This window comes from Patella vulgata, chromosome 2 (assembly GCF_932274485.2).
Source record: "Patella vulgata chromosome 2, xgPatVulg1.2, whole genome shotgun sequence".
Lineage (NCBI taxonomy): Eukaryota > Metazoa > Mollusca > Gastropoda > Patellidae > Patella > Patella vulgata.
This window is the reverse complement of record NC_065880.2, coordinates 32,907,912-32,930,461: the sequence shown is the minus strand read 5'-3', so window position 1 is coordinate 32,930,461 and position 22,550 is coordinate 32,907,912. Positions and strand designations below refer to the sequence as shown.

Here is a 22,550-nt window from a genome sequence, read left to right as displayed (position 1 = left end):
CTACGTTCATAGAGATGTTACCACGCTTGTCTCGCGACCTTCGCGACCCCACTACGTTCTCAAAGCTTTCCAGGTCAGATCGCAGAACCTTGGCGTTTGTTTTGAACGTGCTCAAAACAAACGCCCTGACTCGGCGATCATTGTCGACCATAGAGACCACAACACGATAACAAGCGGTTCCACCACGCGTTTAGCACGCTCGTGGCGATCTTGACGCGCTCTGAGACCATTTTCTGTCGCCAAAGCAGCACAGTAAGGATGCCACCACGGTCTGACGGGGATATTGGAGACATAAAACTTTAATCTCCATGACTCGCAGGGGTGGATACATGATTTTAAAATGGCACACTCACAAATCTTGGCGAACATTGCTAAATGTTTAAAAGGATAAGGCTTTGTTTTGGTTGAATGGATTTGATATATGGTTGTTATTTTCTCGTTGTTGACATTAAAGGATGACATTATTTCTTCCGACAACTGACAACTACTGACTCATCCTCTAACTTACTATGACCAATAAAACGTGATAATCAGGACTTGTTTTAAAAGCTACTAAACAAACCCACAATCATAATTCTGTTACCAGATCGTGAACATTTCGTATTTTATGTTGTAATAATGGCGGTGGATATAGAGGTAAGTCCTTGATTTTTTTTTCAATTTCCCATATTATCTTTTGTTTAGTTATATGGGGGTGCAGGAGTAAGTTTCTCTTTTTATTTATATTTAAAAAATAGAAGTAGTTTTATTATAAACGAAATATATCTCACGGATTATAATTCCCCTGGCTTGAACAGAGGACGAGTATTAAAGTTTTAATAATTTAAAATAAGCAATAAAGGTTTCAAATATGCCATTAAAGTCATCTAATTACGTACTAAATATACGATCGTATCATTTACTCTCAAGTGTCTCTGAAGATTCTATTCGAGTTGAGTCTGTATTGTCTAATGGAAACGCCTTATATGTGGGCTAAATTTATATGAGGAAACCATTCAGAAGAGCGAGCAAGTGGGGGTCAACTGATTTTTTTTTATTATTAAATTCTCAGGATTTAATCACCTATGAAGAGGCTACTTCTGAGTCAAATAGTTTCTCAAAATATATAGCCGATTTGAATATACAGATACACAGTAGTAGGACTTTTTAGCCGATTTTAGCAATATTTTTGGCCAAATTTTAGTCTTTTTTAGCAGATAAATACACATACAAAGAATGAATTACTCAAAATATGGGTAATCACATACGACAGAATCACATTATGCCAGACTCACATCCCTCTGGTTACAGGTCGCCATATTATGGCTATAGAAGTATACTGTTTGTCGCACTCCTATAAGTACACATACGTTGCAAATGCACGACGCTGTTGCTGGTGGTCATGATTTACATATATTAGAGACTATAAATAATGTGTTTTCTTGATGGTTCAGGGTATGGATAGTCCCTAACAGCTTGTTCCACCTGTTTCGGATGATTTGGGTTGACTGGTGGACCAGTTTTATTCTGCCAAGAATATAGGTAAATGTGACACTGTTACGGGGTAGCGTTGAATTATTACACAGAATGTAATTAACAGTAATGGGTGTATCTTGATCCATATACCATACATTTAGTTTATAAATGAATTCTTTTAATTGAAAGTCAGGGACATAATAATTATTAACTAAATAATGATAGCGATATGCATTATTGTGGGCATTAAAGGAGCTAAATCACTAATATTTGACACCTAGAAATTGACACAAATGGGTAGCAACGCATATAATAATGTAATATGAATATATATAAACTGATTTACATTCAGTCGTTTCTGTTTTTACTGTAATGTCTAATCAGTTATGTTCGGCGAAATACGCCAGAAGTCTCATGTGATTGGCAATCTTTAGCGTCTGTTTTTTCCAGTCTACACCGATGGTATTTATTGCGCATGCTCTCCAGATAAGAATATAGCGTCACCATTTGACATGACTTGTGGAATATGTCTAGCCCTGTTCTTTGAGTCCCTTGTTCCAAATGGCGCTAAAGCGCATTATGGTACACGATTCGTGTACCAATGTTAAAATGTTTATTTTGTCTTGAATATTGGATATCAGAAACCCATCTTTTCCTTGTAAGATCACAAGACCAATGTTGATTTGAATTGACAAATAATTCGTGTTTTCAATGTCGAAGATTTTTGATGATATTGAGTTAGAGACTTAGCTGCTTTAAATATGGCTACAATTACCACCGATTGAGAGATTACACCGACAGGCATCGCAAGTTCATATGGTCATATTTTTTGCAGACGTGTAAAAGATCTTGAATATCAGTGTCTTGGCAATGATCACGTATATTCAAAGGTCTTCTTCAAAGACATATATGCCATTTTATATCAATACGCAATGATTGCGTCTGTTGGCATTGAAGTTGATTTACGTTTCATATCCCATTGACAAGCATGATTTAGATGATTTGTACTATTCAAGATCAATAATAATATTGGGAATTCAGAAGTTCAAATGCTGATGTTGTGCTTTTGTTTTTAGGCGGGATCGGTTTTTAAACCGTTAAACAATATTGGATCATGCATGAAGTATATTATAATAGGTGGCATAGTGGGTGTGGCAATTATATCTGGAATACTGATAGGACTGGGTGCGTCCGGTCGACTCTCTAATAAAGAACAGGTGAGTAAAGGTATTAAACAACTATAGCAACATAATTACATGATTTCTCTTCCAATTATAGATTTATCAACAAATTTTACAGTTATCGCCATTTCAATATTTACAGACCCCCCCCCCCCCCCCCCATTTTGTAACACCAGGGGCGGATCTATGAATTTTGAAAAGGGGGGGGCGCCGCAAAATGAGGGCACTGACCGCGGAGACGGGGCACGTCGCTGAGAGGGGTGGGGGTTTTCAACCCCAAGAAAATTATCCGTCATTTCTTTGAATCTGTAGCCATTCCAAGAGTTATTTGGCTGATATTTTCGTCTAAGTAAACGTTCGGAAATTGAACATGCTACTCGAAAATTGTCAAGGCGAGCGAGGCATTATGATGGGAAAAAAGACGAATCTATTCCCTAGCAACTTCACTATTTAAGCCTTGTAACTTGTACTGTGTACATGAAACAATGCTACATCAAGTTGCACTCATGCGCGTGTCATGCGCGTCGGTGATGGACATGAGTGTATACGCCGCCGATTCCACAAGCTGCTATCATGAAATGAAATGAAATGGAGTTTAACGTCCTACTGTTCTGCTCCTAACCTGGGCTAATGAAGACGGGCATACGCCATACAGTGTGCTATGAGGGAAATTTTGCCCGGACAGCGGCACTACGGCCTACTCTTATATCGAATTCCAACTGTCAAGGGATCTTTTACGTGCACGCCAATGTGTACACGGGACCTCGGTTTTTCGTCCCATCCGAACGACTAGACAGCTTTCCTTGTCAGCCCCTCCGTCCTGCATCACTGACAAGGGAGAACCAAGCTGCTATCATTGATGTCTGTCTATAGTCACTCTATAGGATTAGGGCAACGTCAGCTAAACAACAAGAATTCGTTTGAAAGTGGAAACATTAATTAGACCAGACTGGTGTGTTTGAGTCGATGGTTTTAGTCTTTTGGGGTCCCTGCAACGGGTTGGGAACGGACATATTTGGGTCTGAGAAAAGGCACTTTCAGCAGTAAAAAAGGGCACTGTCGAAAATTAGTTGAAAAGTCGAAGAAAGTTCAAAGTAAAATCGAAGTACATGTAAATGAAATCAAAATTCAAAAATCGGCTCCCTAAGGATTGTTGCCATTTGGAGTAGGTTCAAAACTATAAATGCTATACAGCAATTTCAGATCAATATTATTAAAACTACATGTATTCGATACATAACCGGTTATGTTTCAAACGCACTAAAACACTTCAATTTTTCGATTACAAGCGGGTTGGGGGGTTGGGGGGGGGGTTCGAATGGTTTAACGCGTGAGCATTAGATCAGAAGGTCTGTCATTGAGTCAAGTGTCGTGGTTTCGATTCCCTGCTTGTTCGCCACAAGGAGTAGGATCGCCTGTCCAACCTCGTGGGTTTTCTCCGGGTCCTCCGGTTTCCTACCACTATTAAGAACGCATTCGCGCAAGCGAATTGTTGAAGTAGAATTGAACCATATGTTATTCCCGCACTGACCTAGTTTTGTTGATTGCACGTTTTGTCTCAATTAATTATAAAAGGATTTGAATTAATTGCTGTAAGTGTATATGATTAATAGACACTAGCTTTAAGTACTCATAATTTTGTTATATGGTCATTTTATGTGCTCTTTAACAGACAACGTGAGTTATAAAAACAACGCCATTATAAAAAAAAGGCTGTACCAAAAATAAAACAGAACAAAATTCAAAAATCAATATGAAAGTTTTCATTCGATTGAATAAATACCTTTATCACTATAGGCTATGTGAATATATAGTCGCGATTTAATTTCTTTTAATTGCAATTGCTTTTTAAGGTTATAGCCTACGGTGCTATTCCTACTAGTATTCTCTCTCAGGCTGCGTATAATAATAACCCCGATTTAAAGATGAATTCACTCGAAAGTATGTAGAGACAATCAATCTTACTTGAAAAATACTTGATTGGGGGGGGGGGGGCACTCATGAGTTTCACAAAACGGCAGTTTGTCTGCTCGAGTGAGCGCTTTATTTGTGTTGATCTAATGGTTAGTGGTTGTGAGAACTTAGAGATATCTAAACGTCCAGAAGTTGGCAGACGATAATCAAAAATTGTACCTAGACTCCAATATACATGGTAAACAACGACAAATACAAGATAAAATCAATTCTCCTTCAATAAAGTCACGTAAAATTGGTTTTGTTAGACATCGTTAAAAATCATGTTCTTGCTAGAATAAAAATCTTAATATTTTTCAAGACTGTATGCGTGATTTGATTAACTTAGTTTTGTTAGAATATAAAAGTTCTTATTCTTTTTCAGTCTTTGCGTCATTATAGTCCAGCTTTTATTGGGCTGTAGTAAACAATCTTACTACATGTGGAGTAAAAAAAAGAATGGTATTTCTCGTTCTGACTACGCATAATTGTGTTCTTGGTTTAATTTACTTATTATTATAAAGCCCAGTAAACAATCTTCCTAGAAAAAAAAATCTTATTCTTTTTTAGACTATGCATGCTATGGTCGCAAATTAATTGACTTGGTTTTATAAGGCGTAGTCTACCATCACGATGGTTGAATCTATCTTTAGCGAATATCGTGTTAAAAATGACAAATGGACATCTAACACGGACTGTTAAACTTGATCTTCTAGTATATATATCAATATTATAATTGCCTGCTAAATGCTAATTAATCTTGTCGTATTTAAATACATGTACACGCCTTCGCGTTTGTCGCTTACCCAGGTGTTAAATTGACTTTTAAAAGTTTAAACCCGCAATATAAAATCTCATTAAAATAGCTCTTATTAGCACCAGTTAATACCCCATTTAACCTCTGCGACCGAAAGGTCCGCCCATCAATGTGTGTTAGTTTGGTCAGCTATAATTATACACATGTATTAAGACTTTCAAAATCCAAGGAAACCTTCAAATCCCAGCGCAAAACATTTCTGTCCCGAAATCCCTGTGATAACTTTGGAACCAGCAGCGCATCATCCTCGGTATCCCCAGTGTACTCATTCCGTTCTACTCCATTATACCCTCGGTTAATCCATAGGGTTTTCACGATTTCAAATTATCTGCCATGGCCTTGATTGTAGCTGTAGTCTACGAACCAATCAAAAAACAGTTTACAAACCTGTCCTTTCGCCTTCGTTTTTATAAGGGTAGATAATCATATTCATGTCCATTTACTGAATGATTTATGTAAATAATGTATATATTTCTAATTTATTTATATTTAATTGTATAATCAAAATCTGTAGTATGTTTCGATGATTTGAAATATGTATAACATCTATATGTTTGACTTTTGTTATTATTATTACTATTCGGTCTTTGTCTGAAATATTTCATTCTGTTTTGTTTATTATTATTGAACTTATACTTGGCAATTTGAGTCATGAAAATCTGTCTACGATATTACGTGGAAATAAACCTCCGCGAACGAACGAATGATTCTCAATAAAACTATTACACATACATAAACGCTCGGTCTTCATTAATATAATACTATATAATTTGTTAAGAAATACGCATTTAGAATAATTAGGACTTGTCGCATTTAGGCTAACTCCAAACATTGTCCGAGTTACTTCCCTTTGCCAACTTCCTTTTCGATTAGCGATTTATGGGATTGGTTGATAAAAATAGCACAATCATCAAGGGCGGATAACTTGAAAACGTGTCTCCCCCACAGATTAACCCAGGGGTTAGTGGAGTTGAACGGAATGAAACCACTGGGGATACCGATGATGGCAGCGCATTAGAGATTTTAGAATTATTGTGCTTATGTGCTCTATAAATGTTGATATATTATTAAGTGACCTTATGGGCACACTACTCTCAATTGTTAATTCTCGGAAACCCCGGTGGCCCAGTGAGTAAGGCGTTGAGTCGCTAACTTGGAGTTCCCGTGTTCCATTCCGATATTGGCTGAGAAAGTTCATCGGCATCCGGCGTGCCCCCCCCCCCCATCAGTGGTGCAGGATGGTGGCAAGGTACGACGTATAGTCATTCGAATATGATGAAAAACCGAGATACCGTGTAGTATACATTGGCGTGCACGTAAAAGAACCCATGACAGTTGGTATTCGCACAAACATATTCTATTCTCCATGAAGGGGGGCGAGGGGCGCCCACTCTCAGCATTACAAAAATAAATCAAATCGGCCCACGATATCAATAAAACGCCGCATAATCTAAAAATTCGTATTTCTAAAAATAGAGTACAAAAAAAACAAGCGGTGATCATCATCATTTGCATGTAATGTAAGATGTTCACTGTCTACGGTGCATAGGAGTTTCCTCATGAGCACGGAGTAATTTCGCCCAATACTTGACAATAAAAAAATAGGCCCACTCTCAGCATTACAAAAATTAATCAAATCGGCCCACGATATCAATAAAACGCCGCATAATCTAAAAATTCGTATTTCTAAAAATAGAGTACAAAAAAAAAACAAGCGGTGATCATCATCATTTGCATGTAATGTAAGATGTTCACTGTCTACGGTGCATAGGAGTTTCCTCATGAGCACGGAGTAACTTCGCCCAATACTTGACAATACAAACTTTTGGTTTAATTGAATGTGCAAGAGGCTCCGGCAAACCGGCCCATTTTCCCGAAAAACAAAAAGGACCCACTCGGCAGACACATCGGCTCATTTGCCTATCTGGACTAAGCTCCTGTTGTGCGCCCCTGAATAAGTCCTTGCAAAAATTCTCCCATAGCACACTACATGGCATAGGCCCTTGTGAGATATCTGTCATATAGAGATTAAAGGGCCAATCCCGATAATATTTTGGAGAATAAAACTGTTCAGTTTTGTGTTAAAATCCCTTATAATCCTCTACCTTAGGGCCGAGCAACTAACTCAGTATATGTGATACGTTTTCAAACAACTTAAACCCATCAGTCTTAATCTAGAAATGGAGACCGGTGTCCCAAGCTGTATTATGCGGTATCTGGATAAAACTAGATTTTTATTTTATAAAAATAACGTGTAGGTGAAATTTACCTTTCGTTATCAAGTACAGCACATTGGTCATTCACTGTATAGACCTCTAAAGGAACGGGAAGCGATTATTAGGTCACCCAACGAAAATATTGATCCGAAATCTTAAAAGGGTTACGTGTCCGGATAAGCAGTTTTGGAGTTCACGTCCAAACGACTCAATATTTTGAGCTGAATTTTTGGGACAAGATAAATACACCATTCCTCTATATTTTGGCGCTTAAATTTTATACATACTCGGACTTTTATTTTTGAGACTGTTCAAATCGGGATAGTCCCTTTAAGCAGCGTTACTTGGCCAGGGGTATGTTGAAAGCCTTGTGTTGCTTTTAATTTTCGTCGTACTGTACGTCACGTCACGTATTAATAGAGCCTACTAATTTCTGTACTTAATCACCGCAGAGTGTGTACAAAGGGTTTAAACATACATGTAGGTCTCTAATTTTATTCATATTGGAATCTTCAAACATGCGTGTTAATTGTAGTAATAGCAAAACTTTATGTAAATAAAAATATAAATGTATCGCCACATAAAGTGGACGTTTCGAAGTGAACTAAGGGTTGTAGCACCAGCCGCTAAACGAAAAAACGGACAAAATGGAAAATTAACAGTGTAAAAAACGATGGATATTCCCGCGCGCTGTCTGTACCCATTGAACTAACCTTCTTTTGCTAATTACCATATTGACTAATGTATATCCGGTACATTCTCAGAAAATTAATTGCATTGTTTAGAAGAGGACTCATGTGACATATTTCATTATACGAATAATCTGTCTTTACAGACATTATTACGTCTTTAATAATCACGTTTCCTTGCACACGCTACCATGACGTGTTCTGAAATTCGTCTTTTTAAACATATTTATTATTTATGGAATTTGTGTACATAGAAAGTCTTTACAGCCAAGCCACGAAATCATGACCTGATGTGACCACTATAATTGTCACTTATGAGATAGACAAAAGCCCTGAGGGTATAAAATGACATAGGAATTTATTGACATTACTGTTCTGTTCCTATAGTACAAAGACTTCCCTTTTGAAACATGAATACACAGACGAGCTATTCATGTTGATGTCGTTTCTAGTTTCTTGTGCAATGTCTGTGAATTCACATATTCTTAAAAATTGTTCAAGGCATGCTAAAGCAAAACATTAAACAAATGTTTTCACTAAAAATAATACAAGTAGAGATCTCTCATATATCTGTTTATAAATGCGTTCATAGTTCCCAAAGAACCTACATAATTTGTTCACTACCATGACCGTCATATCAAAAACATTCTTTTAAGAGTGTTTTTGATATGAAAAAAAATTCCAAGTAGATTGTCTTAAGAGGGGCCACCATGTACGCTTTTTATCAGTCATAATGACGATGATTTAGTTCTGGTTTCGTTTAGTGATAACCTCGCTTTTTTCACATTTTAACAAAAAGTTGACCACCCCACGTTTTAATTTTAAATTATATGTGATGCTTTCTTTTTACTCTTCTAGGAACCAAATGCCATATCCCCCGCAAATGCATTGACTGCAGGTTACAAATCTGATGCTAACGCCCAAAACTCCATTAATTCTGTGTCACGTGATAACAGTTTACTTCTAGCGGGATTGGCAACTGCTGGTGATGTACATGATAGGGTAAGTTGAATAAATCTTGGTGATATATAGAGACAACTCTAAATCAAGACTAACGACTTAAATCATCTCTCCATTTCTGTTTTTTGTTTTAATGTCACATTTAAGAAATTATTTGTAGCGCACAGTTTTTGAATGACGTCTAGTCAGACGGAAACTTGGCTGATTCAACAATGAATATTAAAAAGTAAATCCCTGACTTGGGAACCACTGTAACCCAGTGAATAGGACTCTGATTCACTAACCAGGAGGTTTAAGGTTTGATTCCGGCATTGGTCGAGAAATTTCTTTGGGATTTTTCAGACTAGCTTCCAATTATGCCAGATGGAACATCATTCATTCGTTTGGGTGGGACGAAAACCAGAGGTCCCGTGTACACGTTGACATGTACTAAACAGAAACGCCACAGTTAAGGGAACACTTCCGTCATAGCACACTGCATGGTGTATGTCCGTTTTCATTAGCACAGTTGGGGCGGAAAAGTCAGACTTTAAACCCCATTCCATTGCATTCCCCTTCCTTGATATTGCAAGATGGACCAGTTTGAAAAGTTGTATAGTCGTTACTGATTATAATAATATAGTATTCTGGTTCTCTTCGGATGGTGATGTTTACAAGATGCTGAAAAACAATTCACCTTTTTGTAAACACACCAATCCTTTAAGAAGAGTAGCATGTTTCCTTCAAGGCGATAAGTTAATGCTTAATTACAACATTTCAGATTGATGACAAAGTAGATAATGTACATGATGCGTCTCCCGAAGAGCTGTTGCAAGATATCCATAGTGCTCTGACTGCCTTTATGGGTCACTTTGAAGTTGACAGTAATGATATGCTTGAAACAATTCAAGATGAAATAAGTGATGCAGTTGATGATGATGATGATGATGATGATGATAATGCCGATGATGACGATGATGATGAAAATATCGACGAAGGAACAAGCGATGAAATAGAACTGCCTGACGTCCCCGAATTGGATGACGACGCCCTCGAACTGCCAAATTTAGGCCAGGCTCCGGAGTTTGAAAATACCGAGCTTCCGAGTTTAGGGGATGCCCCCGAATTTGGTGACGTGGAAATTCCAACATTCGACGATGCTCCCGAGTTAGATGACGTGGAAATTCTGAGTTTCGGCGACGCCCTTGAACATGACGGTATTGATGATGCTTTGGGAGATGCTCCCTTATTAGATGACGTGGAAATTCCGAGTTTAGGCGATGCTCCCGAATTTGACGGTATTGGTGATGCTTTTGGCGAACTTTCTATTGATGAAATTCCGACTTTGGGAGATACTCCAGAATTAGGTGACGTGGAAATTCCGAGTTTAGGCGATGCTCCCGAATTTGACGGTATTGATGATGCTTTTGTCGAACTTTCTTTTGATGACATTCCGACTTTGGGAGATGCTCCAGAATTAGGTGACGTGGAACTTCCAAGTTTAGGCGATGCTCCCGAACTTGGCGATATTGGTGATGCCTTTGATGGACTTCCTATTGAAGAAATTCCGACTTTGGTCGATGTCCCAGAATTAGATGACTTGGAACTTCCTAGTTTAGGCGAAGCTCCAGAGCTTGATACTACTGATGTAGCTTTTGACGGACCATCTGTTGGTGATGCACCAGATATGGGGCTATCAGACGATTTGGACTTATATTGGGGTCTTGACGGTGCTCCTGGGCTTGGAGACGTGGAACCTCCGAGTTTCGGCGATGCCCCCGTTTTAGGCAACGCTGAACTTCCTGATTTGAGCGGTGTTGGTGATGGACTTTTCGTTGGTGATACACCAGACATAGGACTATCAGATGGTTGGGAGTTAGGGGACCTTCGTGGTGGCTTAGGTGGCAACCTAGATTTCGGGGACGGACTCGATTTTGGGGGAGGAATGCCTTCTTTTGATCTCCCCGATTTTGGTTTCTAAGAAAAGTGTGCATGGGAATAATTATTACAATGGCTAAAGAGAATAGGTAGCCTTAAATTAGAAACCCCGAGATAGATTTGTATTAGTTGGTGTTTATTTTGATTATTGTGTATTTTAATCACCAACCACAGACATTTTTATATAATTTTGCAATATTTTACAATTTACACCATGATTATAGCTTTGTATATATAGTTAGTATTTACATTACAACCTGGCAGTACACCAAAATGTAAATAAACATACATTTTGTTAGCCAATTTATTGTATCATCTATTCACGTTATTCCATAGTTTAAATCTTTATCACTAATAGCTATATTCACATATATTTTAAGGTCATCTTCTAGCGTCTCTAAATTGAAATGCGCGTTTAACATTCATTGTGCTAGATATTCCATGTTTTACAATATTTCTATCATTGGGTTTTACAATTATTTATGTTTGAAAAACAACTATTTCTTAATATATCAATTTAAGGGAGTTACTTATCGGACCATAAACAGTTATAGTAAACGTCAGTAGTAGGATCGACTGTCCGGGCAGAGTCACAATACAGAAATCGATAACAAGGGGATGTATATATTATATGTATATCAGATGGCCCAGAAATATTCAGATGACATTTCTGATCCTTACAGCATTATAATTATTTGGTACCAAAGTTTATCCAGATCAGATGACCTCTAAATCGCCAACAAATATGTGCAAAGAACGGGAAATGCTCAACAACCTCCAAAATTCTAAAATCATTTAGTCAAAGAAAACTTTGCAAATATACTATCAACAAATACACCATCTAACAGACTCCAGTATATCATCAAACAAATACACAGTGTTTCAGTGTCCACTCATATAATACTACCAATTAACCACATCGTTGCCCTTCGCAGGACTCTATTATCGAAACTGCCATACCAGAAATTGTCTGTTGTTGATCCTTTCATGCTACCGGTAAGGAAACCCTTCGTACAATTAGGTTGATTGGCAAACCACCACCCACCCCCGAATCTCGTAGCACACTGGTAATCGGTGTAATCAGCATCATACGTAGAGAATGGGCGTCCATCTACAAAAGAATCGCCACAGGAATTGGTGTCATTACTAACGAACGAAATAGAGTAACCATTCGATGAGTTTTCAAGTTTCAGTCCCCTATAGAAATTGTTGCACGAGTTCCCATCTTCATCTTTAAGAGCAATTTGTATGGTAAAATTAAACCCAGGCCTATTCTCAATCATCGCTAATAATTTATTAAAACCGATCCATTGGTTTTTGCTGACTTCTCCAAAACCCTTTTCATATTCAGTCCGAGATCGGTTGAAGTTTTCGTCAGAACAGTTATTATTTCGTTCCAAGATGATAGTACCGCTTACATGTTTCAAATCACAGAAAACTTCAAATGGTTCCAACGAGGCTGTTGGTTGAATGTAAACTAAAGCTTTGCTTACATCGCTGATATTCCATCCTCTGTCGAACCCTTCTGTACAATCTGAAAGAAAAGTAATCGAGCTATAAACTTTTAAAGCGATAGTTGCATATTTTCTAATATGGTCAAACATAATTGTTTCTATACCTATTGCTCAATAAGTTGTCAAATCACTATTATACAATCATTGGAATCATTCTAGCACTTTTAAAAAAATGATGCATGGTTGACCGAGACAACCCACACGTCATGTTGAATTGGCAAACCAAAACGTTGATGTTTCAATTTGAAAATGATATATTTGCTAGTTTCGCAACTAACAAAGTGAATTGTAGGATTATTCTTTAACTGTGTATAAATTCAATGTGTTTTATGGCTTTTTAAAAACATATTTTAAACGTTTGACTTTAAATAATGCAACTATCACTTTAATCAAAGCAACAATGTACAAAAATAAAACAAAAATGGTTAGCTGTGTGAGAAGTGGTATCACGTGTTCCAACCCGGATAGCTTAATTAAGTACACGTAACTCTCAAGCTTTGTTGTACCCTTTGTATTTTAAAAAAAAAACACCCGGTGCATGAATTGGTCCCATGTTCTGCCAAATGGACCCGATTTTGTATTCCGTGGCCAATCTTCAAATTGTTAGCGTAATGTGTGTCTAATCAATGGAGCAATAACTAAAAATGGGTCCCAATTTTATTCTAACCTATAAATTAGTCTTAAAGATATTAGTTATCACAATTATAAACTGCAATATCTGGATTGTAATTACATTTAAGAAATTACCACTATCAGCTTGAAGGATTTCTTAGTGATGATTATTTACCAACGTGATTAGAACACAGATTCTATTTCGTTTAGTTTTTGATGTAGTGGGGACCATCAGAAGTTTAAAATAACGAAACGAAATATAGATCTGTATTTGAATTAGACTGATTTTGATTATTCATAGAAATATAAACTGGCATATTTCGTATAACTGGTTATAACTTTCCAAACTTAACAGAATCAGTTGTGTCTGGATAACTGTATCTATCAGCGTGTGGTACGGAGGTAACTGTGTTGGTAGACAAAAAAATACAAAGAGTACGCTATTAATCAATTTTGTTTAATTAAAATTTGGCTTTTATCTGCCCACGCTAACCTTTGTTAACCGGTGTCCTATGAAATCTGTGACAGCACCACACACAAAAATCTAATTTACCTTTGATTATATGTTGGCAGCTTTCACCATGGTACCCCAATGGACATGTCACCATAGACGGCTTGCGACCAATGTTCTGGAGAAATAAATTTACAATCATGAATTAAAAGATAGAAGAGCTAAATCTGCCTATTGCAGCTCTTTTTTTTCTTCAGTTGTTATAACAAGGCCATAATCAACTCTCTAAGCCTTAGGATGGCCATGAAATGGAATGCATTCGAACCATCCCACCAGTAAATAATTTAACGTTGAAGTGGATAATCGAGACTTTGTTTATTATCGTAGCAATGGTACTTGACAACTGAGACTACCTTGTTAAAACCGTAGTAGATACTAATCGTATCCCTCAAAGTTTACATATTCATGATTACAAATGAAGTGAAATGGTGTTTAACCTATTACTTTTCTGCACCGAGTGGGCTATGAAGACGGGCATTCGCCACGGTGTGCTTTGAGGGAAATTTTGCCCGGACAGCGGCACTAGGCCTGCTCTTATTTCGAATTCCAACTATCAAGGGTTCTTTTACGTGCACGTCATGGTTTTTCATCCCACCCGAACGACTATACGTTGTCCCGTGCCAGGAATTCATCATTACAAATTAATTTATAGCTGTCAATCAGGTTTATGGTTAGGGAGTGGCACACTTCTTGATTTCCTTCTAATACATTAGTAGTCATATCCTAAGGACCAATGGCGAGCTCCGAACTTTTTCCGTATAACAAGGGCTATAGTGAAACAGTAATCTTATAATTATCTTTTTCAAAGTATTTTCATTAGCCCAATAATAACGTACAGCATGTATTAAGGAATTAAACATTAGCGAATCCTCCCCTGTCTGTGGTAATTGAAAATCAAGAAATTAACCTGTAGACCTAATTTATCTTCAATATTCCTTATGTGTTAAATAATTTAATACTACTGAATAATAATTATGTTATACACCACGATAATTGAAAATTGGGAATTTAATATAATGTTATTAATGACCATTTTTCGAATTACTTTGAAAATTCTTTTAAAAACAAAATAACAATATACATGTAAGAATCAGAAAAGTAATGGGCTGACTCAATTATTTACGAGTCACAGATCAAAATGCACAATGACAGCTTCGATTCAAACCAGTAGTTCGGGTCGCCGGCTGCTACGCAAGTAAGCACGATCATGATCCCCAGGTCAGTGCAACCCCATCCATGGTCTCTGGACGCCTGGCCCCACATGGCGAGTAGCCACTGTCAAGTAGCTACCCATTTCTAATTCCGGGCACTTCTTTTCAGTGACAGTCCATATGGTAGCGAATGACGATATTTTTTCACCCCTTCAAAGGACAGTAAGTTACTGGTTATGAAAGAAGGATTCAACCTTTGACAAGAAAAGTAGAACAACGCGGGTTAAACGGGTATTGGATACACATTTCTGTCCACGTTTTTAGTACTGGAATTCGAGTTATTCCGCTGCGCACTGATGACATCATTCGGCGTTTAACACGATCGATCTCATTGCTGCAGCCACACCTACGCATGATACATTAAAATTTGCTGAAGTGAACATCTAAGTTTGTTCTAGTTATATTAGTTATAAGCCAGAAGCTGGGCCAGATTTTTATGACTTTTTGTTCCACCCATTGGTGTTGTGGCTAAACATATTTTTAAAAATATAATAAGGTATCCAAGTTGCCAAAACGAGGTCCCACGCGCGAAAAACGTGCTAACAGATATCAAAATTATTTTCTTAATATAGGATTTCATTTTGGCGCGGATTCAACAATGGCAATTAGCCAATGAAATCCCTCCAATTTCCAGAATGACGTCTTTTACGGAAAAGACATAATCAGATTTGCATCTAGTCCAAAAGTCTACAGAAAACGTTTTGAGTTTCACTGAAAAAAACTGTTGTTCTAGGTTTTATTTCGTCGTAAAGTTACCAAAGAAAGGCTGGATGATGTTTTATTAAAGATTGGCAGTTAAATAGAAGTATGTCAGATGTAAAGGTAAAGGTAAAGTTACACTAAACGATGTCATCGAATATAACTATGACAACACTTTTGACTAGGAATGCCTGACTACCACCGCCTGCTTGGTCCATGCGCGGGCGTATTTGCGCATGTACCAAGCAGGCGGCGGCTTAATTCGCCGCCTCACTGAGAACTAATATATTGAGTCCGCCCCTGACGTACTAGAGTAGTTTGTCTAGTTTGTGGGTGTTTTTTGAGAGTGAATAAAGGTGGAGATGAACATTTACGATGATTTATTTGTCAAATGTAACCCATGACACTCATATACGTTAAAGAAGAGTCGGCATGTTGTCGCGGGGACAGAGCCTTGTAAATGCAAAAAAATAAAAAATAAAAGCTGGGTCTAAGTATTAAACCTATAGTATATGTAGTGTATAATTATGACGTTCATATTCGTGTAACGGGGATAATAAAATTCAAGGGCAAAGGATTCCTAATCAGTCCATAAATATTGCAATATACCATGTCCCTTTCTCTTTAATTATCGACCAACAAAAGTTACTTGACAGTTTTCTAGGATCATTGTACATTTTTGCAAGACCATTTCCACCACAAACATACAATATTATGGTAAGAAAATAATTACATGGTTTTAGCTGAAAAGGCGTATTTTAAAACTTTAGTAATGTGGGATCGTGTCTTGGACATATGTCCTGTTGTCTTTACTTTCTGTCTACCGGTCGCTTTTGTTATACAGTCCAGTGTACAATTGTATTTATAAACATCTAACAGTATCTCGAATTATTGCGTATTGCGACTTGTTACCGAATGCATGATAAATGTCCAGGTCGCGACGTCTATGCCAAGTAATAAAAACTTATGTCATAAAATTGACAACCTTGTGGATGATTAAAATTTTGACAAAAACGGTCTTACTAATCACCAACAATTACCGACAGAGAATATAATTATCAATTCTTCTCGGTCACTTTTTGCAATAATAAAGCTATTGTCTAATACGAATATTTCTATAACAACTGTGATAACAATATAATGCGAACATTTTATAAAAATACGAAACCTTGTATAACAATATATACTAAACAGCAAAAATCAGAGAGGCACTTTAATCAAATCATTCTAGAAAACAACTTACTAAATGGATCAAAGCATTTTTTTGTGAACAGTATGTCGACATATTAGTGATTAATCACAATTCCAAGACATTACGAGAAGGTTTAGGGTCTGTACACAGTCTATACATCAGTATCTGGTGTGTTCACCGTGAGTGTCAATAACAGCAGCGCAGTCTGTACATGGAGTGGACCAGACGATTGACGAACGCCATTGGCACCTGGAACCACACTCTCAGAAAAGCCTGGCGCAATTCATCGGCTGTGTTTGGTCTCGGTACGAAAGTCTCCTCAGAATTTCACCCCAAAGATGTTCAATGGGTTGAAGCCCGGACTAAGGGCTCCCCAGTGCATAACGTTGACACCGTTCTGCTGTAGAAAGTACCGAGTATCTCTGGCGGTGTGAGAATGGGCGTTGTCATGCTGGAAAACGTTGTTTCGATGACGCGCGAAATATGGTCTGAGATCTTGATCGATGTGGGCACTGCGGTGATGCCGCCTCCTCTCCCTGGACCAAGATTTTGGAACACCACAGGACCCACCCTCTGGTTCAGGCCGATTCCACCCCAAACCATTATGCTTGGACCTCCCCATGAATCTCGTTCCATGAAAATCATTGAGAACACATTACCATCTCAGAAGTCAGGTTGCGCTTTGAGAACATTGCCTGGGTTCAATCATGTGTTTGGGAAGGAGCCTTATTGTTCAGGTAAAGTTGGAGATGTGGTCACAAATATACAATAAAAATATTTGGCAAGTTTTATGCAATGCGTCTATTCAGAGTAACATACCAACCTGACATTTACTGCTTAGTATATATATAACACTTAAAAATCAAATATCCCCTACTTTTTTTGAATAGTATATATATATATATATATATATATATATATATATATACTATTATATATATATATATATACTATTCAAAAAAAGTAGGGGATATTTGATTTTTAAGTGTTATTAAAGTCACCTAATGAAACTGACGAAGAAACAAATGACAAAATGAAATGAAGTTCACATTCATCGATTTATTCCAAATGATCGTTAGACTAAGTAAGGCACAGACTGACCATTATAAGGGTAAAATGATACCCGGGGTCAAACAGCAAAGTTACCACAGCATCACAACCAAGTCAGTAACGGGTAAATCCTCCTCTGTTTGCCAAACAAGCATTGATCCGACGTGGCATACTCCTAATGAGACGTCTAAGGTCATTTTGGTCCAGATTGTCCCATTCCTGTTGCAACGCAGCAGCAAGTTCTTGAACATTGGCAGGACGTTGTTGACGTTGACGTAACCTCTGTCCAAGCATGTCCCAGACATGCTCGATGGGGGAGAGGTCGGGACTCAGTGCTGGCCAAGGTAATGTGGTGATGTTCTGTTGTTTGAGGTAACCTGTAACGATCCTGGCCCTGTGACATCTTGCGTTGTCATCCGGGAAGATGAAACGGCGGCCATGACGTCGTGCGAACGGCACAACATGGACTGCCAAGATGTTGTCCCGGTAGTACTGGCCTGTAACACGCCCTGCAACAACATGTAAAGCCGTTCTTCCAGCAACAGTGATGCCTCCCCACACCATAACAGAACCACCCCCAAATCGATCATGTCTGATGACGTTAACGTCTTGGAAGCGCTCGTTTCGACGACGCCACACCCTCCTACGTCTGTCCAAAAAATCAACAGTGAACCTTGACTCATCTGAAAACATCACATTGCTCCAGCGTCGATTATCCCAGTGTTGACGATCCCTACACCAGCGACGTCTTGCCTGAATGTGATGATCTCTCAAACAAGGGATCACGCGAGGACGTCGGGCGCGAAGGTGACCCTTATGCAGTCGATTCCGAATCGTCTGGCCACTCACTCTCACACCAGTGTCTGTAAGACGAACGCTGATCTGATTTGCTGTGATGACACGATTTCTCAAGGCCAAGGTACGAATAAATCGATCCTGGGCTTGAGTTGTCGCCCTTGGTCGACCTGAGCGTGGTCTGTCCTGTACAGATTGTGTATCACGGTATCTGGACCATAGCCTGCTTATGACAGACTGAGAAACATTCATCGTCCGCGCCACAACCGCCTGTGTTGTGCCGATCTGTAGCATGCCAAGGGCACGTAACCTTTCATTTTGGGTAAGCCGACGCATATCAAAATTTGTTTTCTGGTCACTAAAACAATTAAACTGATGTTTCCACCCTGGAATTCAATGCCACAATGACTGTAACATTTAAAGTCAGAGTCGTGCAAATCTTGGGTTGGACCCCCATGATGATCCCAAGCATCACCTGCATTCCATGCGTTAGCTATTGGTGCGTTTGGGCGTCACATGTAACTGGAAATGTTTCTTCTGTTAGGTTCTATAGTGACTTTTTTCGTAGTCATTTGCATATTTTAGTATTATGCCCCCAAAATCAAATATCCCCTACTTTTTTTGAATAGTATATATATATATAATATGAACATTGGTTCATATACTTACCTTCCTATAACAAGAACAAGTATTACCATTGCCAGCTGTTACACAGTCTGTACCGTCTCGGAATAATTTACAAGAGGAATCAGCAGAACAATACGAAAAGCGTCTACAGTGAAATTCGTGGAAACAAATCGATGCACAATCAAGAATGTTCACAGTTTCGACACTGGCTATCAACGATGTTCCAGAACATCTGTTAACCAAAGTTGAAGTTTTCGTGTAAAACGAAAACTGCCGATGTTCAACATTGCAGGCCACCTCAATAACTATCCATAGAAGTAATAATCGCATAGTTGTATAAAAAAAATAGTTCTAAGATTTGTGTAATAACCGTTTAAAGTTGACGAGATGTAGACAAACACTAATCTCCAGCAGCTAAAATGCTATGACGCATGAAACGCAGAGCAACGGGCTTTCTATAGATGAAAAGAAGTGTGCATGTATAGGAAGAAAGGATTTTTTTTAATTTCATTTCTCGGTATGAATAATCGATGCAACCGTAAAATGTCAGTCGATCAATTCTAGTACCTATAATGTCCGTATCAGATTGATTATTACGAGTTTTTTTTTAATACGGTGTATTTTCTTTTAAAACAAAAGCAACACATCAGTCAATTATTGATGTTTACGTATATATGTAGATAGATGCTTGAAAAAATTGTAGGTATTGATTATAGCACATACAATCTGAATTTGTGCCGGGGACGTAGGGTGCTGTGCGCACGATCAACAATAATGTAAAGATAGCCGCATTCGAAATGTATATCTTTGAAATATTCAAAAGCATAATATACTCGCATATATTATGTACTTACTTGTAATACTCCATTCTTGCGAAATGACCATTTGTGCCGGGGACGTAGGGTGCTGTGCGCACGATCAACAATAATGTAAAGATGGCCGCATTCGAAATGTATATCTTTGAAATATTCAAAAGCATAATATACTCGCATATATTATGTACTTACTTGTAATACTCCATTCTTGCGAAATGACCATGGCAGTTCAGTCACCACAATGTACAAGTGGGCAAAAGAATCCTTTCACCCAAATTTTCCGTTTCGCTACACTGTTAAAACGGGCTACTTTAAAAGCTATGAATAATGTGAAATATACACCATCAAACGTGTGTAACCGATATTCATGACCACTGGGTGTTTTTGTAAAATAGTATTAATACCTCATTTGGGGCTAATAACATTAGTATTTCACATAACTTTATTTTACACTAATTTAAATGTTCCAAATTAGTTTGTAGTATATTAACATATTATAACATATTGTTTAGCGTGTTAACGCTTAAAATGGTGTAAATGTTCAAAAATACAAAATATTATCATGTACTATGTCTTTATTCAGGTGATATACAACAAAAAACAACAAAAAAACACGTGATACAACTAAGTTGTGAGAGTGAGATTATGTGTTCATTGTACATCAAGATTTATATTCATTGTATATTTGAAAGTGTCTATTTCAATCAGAATATTGGATATTTGTAAATCTAAAGTAGAAATAAGTCAGTTAGCCGACGGACTGTGATCTGTGTCGGACTAAACGCTTTATATATACCTATTTGCATACAGAATTTACACGAACGAGTATAAACTTTATTATTATTTTTAACTGTGTATAATAGGGGCTTATTGATTTGAATCATAAACGTGCTTGAAATAACTTGAAAGAAAACTTTGACAGGCTTGTTGTTGGAGTATTTTTGGTTTTAATTGGTCCGCTGCATTTGATATTTAATTGCTACATATTTTTCCCATTAATTAATCTGTTTATGGGGTGAGCTATAATAAGTACTTCACTTCAACATTCTTAGCGTATAATTAAATTCACAAGTGCTTGTACTCTGGAAATACTATTGTTTTAGAGATACATTTATATGTTCCGTGAGCAGTACAGGAACATCAAAATCAATAACTTGTTTATAACTTGGAGGTTTCAAACAATGCCATTAAGATCCAACAGAAGGGTTAAAAATATCATACGCAATCGATCAATTATAACTTGAGTTGCAGCCTATTAAAGTTTTCCTTGGTTTCTGTTGATCTCACCTCGTTAGCTTAGATGTAGGACTCTTATACCAAGGGCTTATGACGTACTTATACATTGATTCCAATACATTTTTCTATTTCAGTGTTTATCCAGATTTTTACAGTCTAATTATACATTTTTACATATCTTGATTTTCAGCACTTTTCCAGGTTTATAGTCTGAAAATATATTTCACATTTATTGACTTTCAGTTTATTGAATAAATACATTTACGTTCTCCCTCACCCAGGTTTACAGTCTAATAAAAGGTTTCATTGAATTAATACATTTAGTGCTTATCTAGTTTTACAGTCTAATTATACATTTTATATATCTTGGTTTTCAGTACTTATCCAGTTTTACAGACTGATAATATATATATTTCACATTTATGGACTTTCAATTCATTGAATTAATATATTCACGGTTTCCCTCGTCCAGGTTTACAGTCTTATTATAAGCTTTATCCTTCATGACTTCCAGCTTATTACATTATTACATTAATACATTTATGGTTTCCCTTGCACCCTTGTGTTCTATTTCAGTGCTTATCCAGTTTATATACAACTGGCGGTAGTTTTGTCTTTGATGTCCATAGCAGTTATATCTCATAACAACCTGTCATTACGTCATCTCAGGTCGATATATTCGGCTCATATCAACCGCTGATGTCGTAGATGATCGAAATAATACTAAGAACACAGAAATAAATTTTTATTCTTTTGACAATTAAAAATTGTTATGGTACAGTTTGCAGCATTCAGGACCGAAATAGACGGCGTACTTATCAGCATACTTAAATCGGTTATCCATACTCCATGTCTGAGATATCTTTCAGAATTTTCTTTCCGTCCACATTTCGATTATTTCTCCACACACTCCAAGACTGGAAGTATTTATCGCCCAAGGGTTCCTTTGTAAAGTATTTTTGGCTAAACTCCACTTAAAATAGTCGGTGAAATCCTTCTCTGAACATAGCGAAAACCTTCAATCACGGTTCACTGTCAGAATTATCGGAAAAGATTGCCTTTTGATCCAAATTTTCTCCGGGCTTTGGATAGATCCTCAT

The 22,550-nt window shown here is 37.5% G+C and overlaps 2 protein-coding genes across 4 annotated transcripts; one reads left to right on the top strand and one right to left on the bottom strand.

Moving 5' to 3' along the window:
- The first annotated feature begins 589 nt into the window (after positions 1-589).
- Positions 590-11,439, top strand: LOC126810432 (uncharacterized). Of its 2 annotated transcripts, none has more exons than XM_050535502.2 (4): positions 590-636; positions 2,532-2,672; positions 9,170-9,313; positions 10,032-11,439. In XM_050535502.2, exons 1-4 carry the CDS (start codon positions 619-621, stop codon positions 11,229-11,231), a joined length of 1,503 nt encoding a protein of 500 aa, XP_050391459.1. In that variant the 5' UTR covers positions 590-618; the 3' UTR covers positions 11,232-11,439. The 2 variants fall into 2 exon arrangements, with proteins under 2 accessions (XP_050391459.1, XP_050391460.1); XM_050535503.2 differs by lacking the exon at positions 590-636 and adding an exon at positions 1,438-1,521.
- On the bottom strand, positions 11,339-20,303 carry LOC126810436 (fibrinogen beta chain). Of its 2 annotated transcripts, none has more exons than XM_050535510.2 (3): positions 19,442-19,784; positions 13,868-13,943; positions 11,339-12,722 (listed from the first exon to the last, which is right to left on the bottom strand). In XM_050535510.2, exons 1-3 carry the CDS (start codon positions 19,727-19,729, stop codon positions 12,082-12,084), a joined length of 1,005 nt encoding a protein of 334 aa, XP_050391467.1. In that variant the 5' UTR covers positions 19,730-19,784; the 3' UTR covers positions 11,339-12,081. The 2 variants fall into 2 exon arrangements, 1 of the variants encoding a protein (XP_050391467.1); XR_007675219.2 differs by lacking the exon at positions 19,442-19,784 and adding an exon at positions 20,254-20,303 and having other exon boundaries at positions 11,443-12,722.
- Between the last annotated feature and the right edge of the window lie 2,247 nt (positions 20,304-22,550).

What these genes read in the sequence shown, in the direction of transcription:
- LOC126810432 (XM_050535502.2), top strand. An exon ending in GACTCTCTAATAAAGAACAG is followed by an intron (nt 2,673 to 9,169) that starts GTGAGTAAAGGT and finishes TTACTCTTCTAG; the next exon opens with GAACCAAATGCCATATCCCC. An exon ending in CTGGTGATGTACATGATAGG is followed by an intron (nt 9,314 to 10,031) that starts GTAAGTTGAATA and finishes ACAACATTTCAG; the next exon opens with ATTGATGACAAAGTAGATAA.
- LOC126810436 (XM_050535510.2), bottom strand. Translation starts at nt 19,729, where the DNA reads ATGCGATTATTACTTCTATGGATAGTTATTGAGGTGGCCTGCAATGTT. An exon ending in CTTGTTCTTGTTATAGGAAG is followed by an intron (nt 13,944 to 19,441) that starts GTAAGTATATGA and finishes TTATTTCTCCAG; the next exon opens with AACATTGGTCGCAAGCCGTC. An exon ending in CTGCCAACATATAATCAAAG is followed by an intron (nt 12,723 to 13,867) that starts GTAAATTAGATT and finishes CTTTTCTTTCAG; the next exon opens with ATTGTACAGAAGGGTTCGAC.